General features: G+C 44.6%; 1 protein-coding gene across 1 annotated transcript in view; it reads right to left on the bottom strand.

Moving 5' to 3' along the window:
• The window catches only part of CTTNBP2 (cortactin binding protein 2), an 88747-nt gene extending 78138 nt beyond the window's left edge, over nucleotides 1–10609 (bottom strand). Inside the window, exon 1 of the mRNA XM_051636337.1 lies at nucleotides 10488–10609. Coding sequence (XP_051492297.1) covers nucleotides 10488–10556 — 69 coding nt within the window. The 5' untranslated portion in view covers nucleotides 10557–10609. The remainder of the gene's footprint in view (nucleotides 1–10487) is intronic.
• Between the last annotated feature and the right edge of the window lie 340 nt (nucleotides 10610–10949).

A 10949-nucleotide genomic window follows, 5' to 3' on the forward strand; every position in this document is an offset into this window, starting at 1 on the left:
TATAATAAGCAGGGACATCTCTCACTAGAACAGATTGCTCAGAGCCCTGTCAAGCCTGACCTTGAATGTCTCCAGGGACGGGGTCTCCACCTCCTCTCTAGACAACCTGTTCCAGTGATCCACCACCCTCATATTAAATTCCAGGTACACTGGATTGAGCTTCTTCATTTATACAAACAACATGGATCAACAACAGGATGATTTCTATTAAGTGTAACTGTTTCAGGCACAGGACCAACCGCACCAACCAATATTTCTAGACTGAAATATAGTTATCTATTTTTGCTACCTGGGTCAATTGTTCCTCTAATTCAAAAGGTACCTTTTACTCTTCATGCCAATGGATCAAGGCAAACAGCTGATTTCTCTGAAGGCTTTTTCCTGGCATACGTTGTTGCAGCAGCCTCACACAGTGCTCCTCAATATTCAGTATGGTCCTCATCAATCCATGGACACATATAAAGTGAAAAGTTACTAAATGTACACAGTTCCTCAGGTAATATGGTGTCAGTAATCTAGATTTAACCTTACAGACTGCAGTAGATTTCACTGCCAGCACTCCTAACTACTAAATTTAGTTCAGGCAGACAGGAGGACTCACTTATACACCCTTCTTCTTCTATGAACCACTTCATAATATCTAATAGTTCAAGGACAGCAATTGATTTAACTTCCTTTGTAATAAAGAAAAACTCTCAATTTTTCAGATGGAAAGCTGACAGAGAGCTATCAGGGCTTTTTTCCAAACCATAGAGAAAGCAGGTAGTCTAAGACACTATATTCACTAACACTATTTTAAGTCTCCATTCAGTGGTTTAACCATGACATTATCTTTCCTTTCTAAAATATGTCAAAAAAGGCACTGAAGGTTTCTGATAGACAAAGTTAAGAGGGGCATCCAAAAAAAAAAAAAAAAAAAAAAAGTACAGTGCAAGAAACATAATTCTACTCCTCAAGTCAGTCAATTCAGCTTGTCAGGAGCTTTAACACAAGGCAGCTCTTTGTCAAAAGACTGATTGTAAATAGCAGGAGAAGCTTCATTTCTACAGTCTTCCAGAAGACAAAAATGAAAACACACATTCTTAGCAAACCAGAGGCATTCTTCAACATATGTGATGCAGTGATAAGCTTTTTTAACTAAGCATCTGATGAAGCAATTAAAGTAAATTTGCTCAAGTACATGCCCTGAACTAGAACATATGAAAAGACAGCAATAACAAGCAATTGAAAGTGCTGTCTGATAATTTATAGATATAAATAAAACCGAGAAAGTGTTAATAAAAAAACACAATACAAAGCTTAGCTTTTATATTTTTTTAGTTTTAAAAACTTGAAATAAGTACTAGTAAAACCACTCCATATGTGAACAACTCTAGCATCTTAGACAAGAAACCCTTTTAGCCAACCATCCTGTCTCCAAAAGCAGCCAATAGATGCCTTGAAATCAGTACCAGAGAAGGACAAGCACATGACAATACTTCCCAGAAATACTCTTCAAGGCTCCAGCAATTTTCAGCTTATGCACCTTCTGAACCAGCAATTGTGATTTTTGCATGTAGTAGCCCTTGGCTGATGTATCTGTTATGAATTACCCCTGTTGCTTTTTGAATCCCTATGTAATTTTAGCATCCACAACATTCCACACATTTTATTAAGAACCACAGCCTTCGTGGTTAGTTTGCCATCAGCTTAATTTTGTTTGATGCCTTTTGTTTTACTACACATAGAAAATGCAATCTATTATTACCCACACTCTCCATGCTATACACTCTATCAGACAAGTCTTCACATACGAAGAACAAAAGCTCATCAAACTTACGTCCAAAATCAACCAGAAAAGACACACAAACAGAAAAAGTGAAATAATGAATTTAAGAGCTTTTTAGGATGAAAGAGAGAAGAAGTATCTGGGCTGAAGTACCTGTATCCATTTATAGAACAGTCACTTTAGTGTATGAAAAATGGCATCAATCAGATGTGCATCATTATTTTACCATTAAATAAAAATATAAGCCATCATTTTTCAAGTCTTGTTTCTGAATAATTTTATGCCCATCGAGGCTTTTTTTATAATAACTTTATCTGATAAATTCCAATACTAGAATGACCACTTTTTCCCCAGTACTTAACGGACATCTTAACATTTCATGACTATGGATGAGCAACCCTGAAACGCCTCATCCAGGATAAGAGTGCGTGCGTGGTCATTGCTGAAGAAACTGCTACACCTTCCCCCATGCACATCTCTGAAGCAGCATTTATGTAGCTACAATATAGCTTACCCTAAATGGACCAAAATATAGAGTTAAAAAATGTAACATGTTCTCAAGCATAGTAGCGAAAACATTTTTAAGACCTGGACAGATAAAATGTATGGTGAAATAAAACTATACTCCCTCCTAAACACTTCAGTGCCATTTTTTGGGGAACAAGATGTCAGTCACAGAAGGCTTGCCTGAAGTTTTTATTCAGTTGGAGCACTTTTTGCCTAGATCATAAACTACTGTTTAGATCTACAAAAGTAATCTTCCTCACATCTTCCAGTGGAGCAGTAAGCAGATCCCCAGAAAATAAAGACTGCAGTAGTAGCTGATGGCTTATGTGTCATATGGGGTTTAGCTACAATACCTCTCCTAAAGTGCCAAGCAGTAACAATTTAACAACTATGTAACTGAGCCATGGTTTTATAACAGAGATACCCAATACACTGCCCCAGAGTGAAATTTGGCATACACAACCAAAACACAAGATAATTTTTTTGTCCTCTTTTGGATTTTAAAATGTCTGGTTTATTTGATTTATAGGAATAAAGTACCTGACAATGACTACAATTCAGTCTTCTATGCCTCTAAAAAAAACTCCATGTTTTTTTCATACCAGTTTTGTAAGGGGTGTGTGTTGCCTGGCAGCAGGTGTACTGACGACAGAATCTTCCATCTGGGGAAGAACAACCCTATGCACCAGTAGAAGCTGGGGGCTGACCTGCTGGAGAGCAGTGTAGGAGAAAGGGACCTGGGGGTCCTGGTGGACAGGAGGATGACCATGAGCCACCAATGTGCCCTTGTGGCCAAGAAGGCCAATGGCATCCTGGGGTGCATTAGAAAGGGTATGGTTAGTAGGTCAAGAGAGGTTCTCCTCCCCCTCTATTCTGCCTTGGTGAGGCTGCATCTGGAGTATTGTGTCCAGTTCTGGGCCCCTCAGTTCAAGAAGGACAGGGAACTGTTTGAAAGAGTCCAGCGCAGAGCCACAAAGGTGATTAAGAGAGTGGAACATCTCCCTTACGAGGAAGGCTGAGGGAGCTGGGTCTCTTTAGCTTGGAGGAGACTGAGGGGCGACCTCATAAATGTTTACAAATGCGTTAAGGGCGAATGTCAAGAGGATGGAGCCAGGCTTTTTTCAGTGATGTCTAATGATAGGACAAGGGGCAATGGATGCAAACTGGAACAAGGAGGTTCCATGTAAACATCAGAAAAAACTTCTTTACTGTGAGAGTGACAAGAGCACTGGAACAGGCTGCCCAGAGAGGTTGTGGAGTCTCCTTCACTGGAAACATTAAAAACCCACCTGGACATGTTCCTGTGTGATGTGCTCTAGGTGACCCTGCTCTGGCAGGGGGGTTGCACTGGATGATCTTTCAAGGTCCCTTCCAATGCCTAAGATTCTGTGATTCTGTGAATAGAGTGAACTGCTAATTGGCTAATACTTGTTCAATTACCTGTACATGTATTGCAAAAAGAGTACAGGGAAAATTATAACCTGCATTGCTGAAGATTAAAAGAAGCTCTAACATGAACCAAGAAAAACCCAGAAGCATCTCTTCCAAACAAGAGGAGGACGATTTAGGACAGCAGTGATCAAACTGGACAGGTATTTTCCCACCTCCATCATATTTGGAAAAGACAGAAGAAGGCTGAAATTGGAAGGTCACCAAGAAGCACAGGAACAGAAAAGACTCTTTCCCACATATGAAGCTATATAGAGCAGAGATGGTAAAAATCTTTAGGGTTACATTTATCCCATCACCACCCCTCTGAAAAAAAAAAAAAAAAAAATTAAAAAAGAATGCTTGTGAGGGATTGACAGTGCCAGTGGTTTGGTTTTGTTGACCTAGCCCAGCTGATAGCACCTGCAACTTCAGGAGCTAAGAGTGTTGTTCACTGTGCTACCACAGCAGCTCTTACAAACTCTGCTGCCTTCAGCAGAAGTATGAATACGTAATGCGTAAAAGCCACAGATTTGTACTTTCCCATGACCATGGAAAACAAGCTCCTTCCTGCTCAGAAAGCAGCTACCTAGCCTTTTTAACATGGAGCTGTGTAATAATCCAGCACTTGGGAGAGAAACTTCAGGAGCATAACTAAGGGTTGAAGTGGAAATACAGGGGGAAGAGGTATGAAAATGGTATACAGGAAAACACATAGGGAAAAGCTGTCACAAAAACAACAACACCCCCAAAAAAACCAAAATGAACAAATAAAAAAGAATCCTTTCAGAAGGGAAGGGAAAGGTGCATATCTATATTTGTTACATATTTTATATCGAGTTCCATTAAATACACACAAGAATCCTCTTGAGGATTCCAAAGACGACTTCCAAAATGAGGTTCTAAAAGTAAGAAGGCTCGGTAGCCTTCAAGATAGAACTAAGACACTTAAAGGTAGGTCTCAGCTATGTAAGCTAGGTATCTAATGTCCCTTTATTTTCAACACAGAACTGATCAACCTAGTCAAAAGAGCCAAGAAAGCTATTCAGCTGACCAGCCACCAGAACTATTGGCCTCACTGACTGTATTGAAGCGTGGTCAGAGATTAAGGGAGCAATTCTTCCTCTCTGCTCTCACTGAGACCTCACCTTGAGTACTGTGTCCAGTTCTCGAGCCCCCAACACAGGAAGGAGATGGAGCTGTTGGAGCACATCCAGATGAGGGCCATGGGGATGATCACTGAGCTGGAGCAGCTCTTCTACAAAGACAGGCTGCGAGAGCTAGGGTTGTTCAGTCTGGAGAAGAGAAGGCTCTGCGGAGACCTTAGAGTGGCCTTCCAGTACCTGAAGGAGGCCTACAGGAAAGCTGGGGAGGGGATTTTTACCAGAGTATGTAGTGAGAGGACAAGGGGTAATGGATTAAAACTGGAAGAGGGGAGATTTAGATTAGACATTAGGAAGAAATTCTTCACTATGAGGGTGGTGAGACACTGGAACAGGTTGCCCAGGGAAGCTGTGGATGCCTCATCCCTGGAAGTGTTTGAGGCCAAGTCGGATGGGGCTTTGAGCAACCTGGACTAGTGGGAGGTCTCCCTGCCAATGCAGAGGGGTTGGAACTAGATGATCTTTAAGGTCCCTTTAAATTGAAACCATTCTATGATTCTATGACATAATTGTATGACCAGATTTTCTACTGTCTGTAATGGGATACTAAACATTGTTCATATATATAGACACTTAAATTTAAGTATCTTGAACCTTATCCATACCTCCAAGAGTCAGCTAAGTCACTTCACTCAAAAAGAGAAGCTCACAAACCTGTTTCTGAAACAGGTTATTCCTCCTAACCACTTAACTTTATGCCACCAACTATGAAAGGATGTTTCAAGACCTACCTCAATATAAACACAGCTCTGTGGTGAAATGAATCCTAACCCTTTTCTAATAAAGAAAACTCTGCAGAGAGGGGATTAAAGGAAGTGATTATAATATCTATTACAGTATTCTTTAATACTTCAGGGAAAAATATAATGTATTGCTTTGGCTGTGGAGCACTTGTTCTTTAGTCTGAAACTAGAATAAGAGCCTGTGATCCCACGCTTCTTCAGAAATTATCTGGTGGAAAAGTACCAGTCCATTTCCCAGCTCATTCAAGATGAACTTTAGAAGTAAGATGTGACCTATAGAAATGCACTTGGCAACAGAAACAAAAAAAGAGTATCAAGAAATATCTTTCAAGCAAAAGAATACTATAGAACTTGCTCCTCAACTATGACTGAGCTTCTTGCTGAAGAGAATATCATCCAATATTAACATCCAAGACATGCATAAAAAGTCATACAGTCATATCTGAGGGATCATGAGGGGACTTTACATGCATTTAATCATCTCCATCCACTAGCTCAATGAATTTTAATGGATTGATCACCACATGAAGCTACATGCTTATTCTGCTCTTCTCTTCCTCGAGCACAGCTCCCTAGCTTTCTGGATTTTCCAAAGGTTTTCTTTAAAAGGTATACAGGAGGTTTTGTTTAAGTTGCTGTGGGGCTTTTTTTGCCTGAGCTAAGTGCAAAACTTCTAACAGCTTCAACATTAACCGTAAACATACCTCAAAACCGGTAAATTTATTTTGGAAACAAAAAACTCAGCCCCTGACCCCTCCAAAATTAGTAAGACACTGACCTTTACAGACACACAGATATTGTCATAGCTGTTAAAACATGTTTTCAATCTATTAGCAGCCACAAAGAAACTTAGTAATTTTTTATTTTGGTGCAAGTTAGGTAACTAAATCTTTTTTTATGGATCTAGGCCCACAACCCTTCAATATTTAGAAAGTCGCTTTCAGCTAAGTCACTTCTAAGGCAAATAGTATACTATTAGATCCAGATAGAAGTACACGTTGTTGAAGCTACCTTTATAAGTTTTCCAGTTTAAGCCTTCCAGAATTTTATGCCTTGCCCTGTGCTACAAAAGAACCAAAAAATCAATGGCCAGGAAAACTTTAATTCAGGTGCCATAGAGGCAGTACCTCTTCCCTAAGCCTATTTGACACCTTTCCATTTACATATTCAAGGATTACACAGGTTTTGTAAATCAATTGATCCCTTTCTTGGGTAGGAGTGGGTGCAGAGGCAGATCTCAAACTCTCTCCTTCCTGTCCTAATTTCCATCTCTATTCCTATCTTGCTACGGCCAACAACCACACAAATGAAGTCAAAGTGGTTGGAAGAACAACAGGACATACTGCATGCAGCAGATTTGCACCTCCATGCCATTTTCATCAATCCGGCTCACAGTTTTGCCCCTCTGCACTTCACCTTTAATGACAGGCAGTGTGACAAGTCCACATTTGGAAGAGAAAGGAACATTTACAAAGTGGACTACATTCAGTGGCTTGCTTTTCATACCCAAGCACATTCACAACAAAGGAACAGAGGCTGCAGGTCATGGAGTAGAAGACACAAGAAAAGCTATGGTGTAGTTTGGAGTAGGGTGAGGAGAGGCAGAAAGGAGGTTTGAAGTATATCACTGCAAGATGGATCAAGAGCAATCTCTCCTCACAGAGGAGCAGCAGGACTAAGAGAGAACTGTGGTGTCTCTGCATCTCACCTTCCTGTTGTAACACAACAGCCTCACGCATCAAATTAGATGAGCAATGACACTCCACTGAGAACTCTGATTAATGATCACTGTCCTCATCAGAGTACAAGTCCTTTCGCAACTGACCGTTTTCCAGGATGTAATTCCTAATAACAGACATAATCTTTGCTTTCCAATGGTTATGCTCTCATTTTCTGCTACTTGCAATATATTTCAGATAAGAATCTTTCCAAACTATCTAAATCAGCACATATAATTGATCAGATCAAACCATTATTTAGCATTTCACTGTATTGACCAGAATGGCAGTTCCACTGCAAACATTCTTGCAGATCGATTGATAGTGAAGATATCAAGCTAACCATAACATTTCACACATCACCACAAAGTGTCATGGAATTTCTCTCCAGTTATCAATTTATTTTTTTTAGTATTGACTGGTTTTTCCATAGTGCAACTTTTTTTTATACTGTTATATGACCCAGAGTAACTGAGACTGGTCGTCTTGGGTACACACACATCATTCTGATGAAGACAGCAGCAAAATCCCTACTCACTTCAGAGGAGTCAAGATTCCATTCTGCCCATTTCCTCTATATGTACAGCTTTAGAGACAGTGGAATGTACTGTCTTCCAGAGAAAAATAACATCTATACTTTTGATCACTGATAAAGCAAAATAAAATCCAGAAATTCTACAGAATCATTTTTTAAAACTTCATGTTTGACGTTAACAGGCTTTTCATAGGCTTTGTTAAAGCTACACTGAACCTACAATGCATGACAAGCAAGCCCTCTCCGTGCTGCAGGCTGATGTTCAATATTTCAACAAAAAGACTGTGAAATTGGATTATTTTTTGCTATCATATAATCATAATTGGTAGACATTATGCAGATGGAAGTCATTCAAAGATGTTTTAAAATACAGACATATGTCTTCTCTCAATTCTAGTCCAAATTGCACCAACAATCACTGGCTTCAGTGTAATCAAGCTGTGCAGGTATGAAAAAAGATCAGAACCACTCCCCTGCCATATTTCCTTGTCATTCTTACAATAAAAATACCAATATTTTGTGGGAAAGAAGTGGTGGGTTTACCAATGCTGTGGCCCATCCAAGGAAAGTCAAAATGACAAGATTATTGGCTTTGTTCCGAAATGTAACACACCACAGAACAGTCTAGGCTTTTTCAGTCAAATTCCCTGGTGAATGTAAAATAAGGAGGGAGAGGGGCACTTTTAATCCTTTTCTACAGTGCTTCTAAAACCAGCAAAAAGTATCTTTTTTGCCAGTGATCTTACTTAGTGTACCAAGATGCAGTAAGAGCATTTAGTATCAAGAAACTCTCCTGTGCTACATATCTCCTGCGCTACATATCTCCTGCTTACATGTTAAAATTTACATTGATACATTACTATTACAAATACTGTTCTTACAGGTCTTTTTACCTGCCATTTCTGCAATCAGGATTCTGAGAACTGAAGAAAAATAATCTAAAACTGTACAGAAAACCATATTTAGTTCCAAGCTGAAGTTTAGCGTGACTTACAAGACCGTCAGCTGGATGCTTACTGTGATCTTATAAGTAATCAAGGTGATCTAATTCATAATGTGTCTCGAGTTTTAAAGAGAGAAAATAAGCTATTCACACTAACCCTTCAAGAGGAATACTGGAGTACTGTATAATTTTTTTTTAATCTTTTCATTGCACAGAGTTCTTTTTACTTTTAATTTATGCCATGACTATGTCATTGTTTGAAAAGACAGTGATGTCATAAATATTCACTGTGCAAGGTTTACTTTTTTAAGTTTAAATTTGATTTCCACAACACTGCAGAAGTTAGAACACACAAGGAAGACTAAGTTAGAACAGGATTTCAGATAAGAATTAGTGTCTGTCAGAAAGAAAACAAAATTAAAAAATAAAATTAAAATGGCAGCAATAACCTCAGTTTCACAGAAACTTGCGTCCCCTCCCTTCTGGGGCCATCACCTTCAGAAACGGTCCTAAGTGAAACGTGCACCACGACGGTTTTGCTGCCCTAAACTTTGCGCGTGGCTACAAGGGCGAAGACTCAGAGCCTGGCTTTGGACCTGGCCGCTCAGGCTCCCAGGACGGCTCCCAGCCAGGCGAATAACGGGCTGACCAAGACCCTCGGTCCCTGGCAGGTTTGACCACGCCAGGTCCGGGACGCGCCGGGCCAGGGAGAGCTGCCGGGCTGAGGGCCCTGCCGCCCCGCAGGTGAGGAGCTGGGGGCCCACCAGGGGATCAAGCCGCCCGACGGGATGAAGCCCCGCTCCCCCCAGGGGCTCGGTCGGCGAGGAGCGGAGCCCGCCGCTCGCCAAGGGAGGGAGCGCAGCCTCCCCCGGCACCGCGTCGCCCCGCCGCCCCGGGCGCCTCACCCACCCGCAGCGAAGACACACCGGGAGGTGGGGGGGGGGGGGCGCTGGTGTGGGTTCTGCTCGGCTTTTGAGGATATTTTAAGCGGGGAGTCAGATCCTGACCCTGGGGCGCAGGCTCGGGGAACGGAGACATCTCCACACGCCGGCGCTCGGGGCGGGGGCGAGAGGGGAAGGGCAGGGACCGCTGTCCCTGCGCCGAAAACGCCACCACGGGGAGAAGGAAGCAGAAAGCGAGCTTCTTGGCGGGTCCGGCAAAGGGTTAAAGACCAACAATCCCCCCGGCCCTGGTCTGACAGCTCCCAGCGCCCCGGCCGCTATCACCACCTCCGTCCTGCGGGGGGGACGGGGCGCAGCCGCCTCGGCGGGGGCGAGCGGCGGGAAAAGGGGGGTGGGCGCGAGAGGCGAAACCGGGAAGCGGTTTCCCCACCCCCCGCTTCGTGCCCCCTCCCGGGAGCCGCACGCCGGCCCCGCGCCAGAGCAGCGGGAAGGAACAATGGGCGAGAGAACCCACCGACCCCGCTGGGGGAAAGAGGGAGGCCGACAGGGACGGAGACCCCGCGCCCCTCTCTCTTCTCCCCCGGGCAGGACAGGGCTCGGGTGCGGCGGGTCCCGACGCTGCAGCTGAGCCCTGTCCCGCCCCGAGGGAGAAGACAGAGGGCGGGGGGGGACGGAGTGGGGGGGGGGGGCAGGTCTGCAAGCACCGCTTCATCCCGTTCCCCCGGGGAGCCCTCCTCGCCCCAGCGGGGTCGATGCCCCCTCTCCCGCCCAGCCGGTTACCGCTGCCGTGGCCGCCGAGTCCTCCCGCCCGCCAGCGCCCGGCTCGCTGCTCGCGCCCTCCGTCGCCATCTTCCCGCTGTAACGGCTCCGGCGCGCGGAGCTGCGCGGCCCCGAGCGGCGGCCGCCGCCAGGCGCTTAACCCCCTCCCCGCCGGCGGGCAGCCCCCCGGCAGCGCGGCCGCTTAACTCCTCCGGCGCCGGGCAGGCGGGGCTGCCCGAGTCGAGCCGCCCCCTCCGCCGGCCGAGGCGAGCGAGTCCCGCCGGCGGGCGCTCGGCTTTCCCCACCCACCCGCTCCCCGCCCAGAGCCCAGCGCGGGAGCGGCAGCGGGACCCGGGCCCCGCCGCGGGCTGGCGGGGCTCCGTGCGGGCTGAGCGAGGGAAGTGCCCCCGCCCGGCCCGGGCCCCGCGCAGGCACCGCGCTCCTCCTTTCTCTCCCCCACGGCTTGGGAACGGTAAAATGAAA

Source organism: Apus apus, chromosome 1 (genome assembly GCF_020740795.1).
Source record: "Apus apus isolate bApuApu2 chromosome 1, bApuApu2.pri.cur, whole genome shotgun sequence".
NCBI lineage: Eukaryota > Metazoa > Chordata > Aves > Apodiformes > Apodidae > Apus > Apus apus.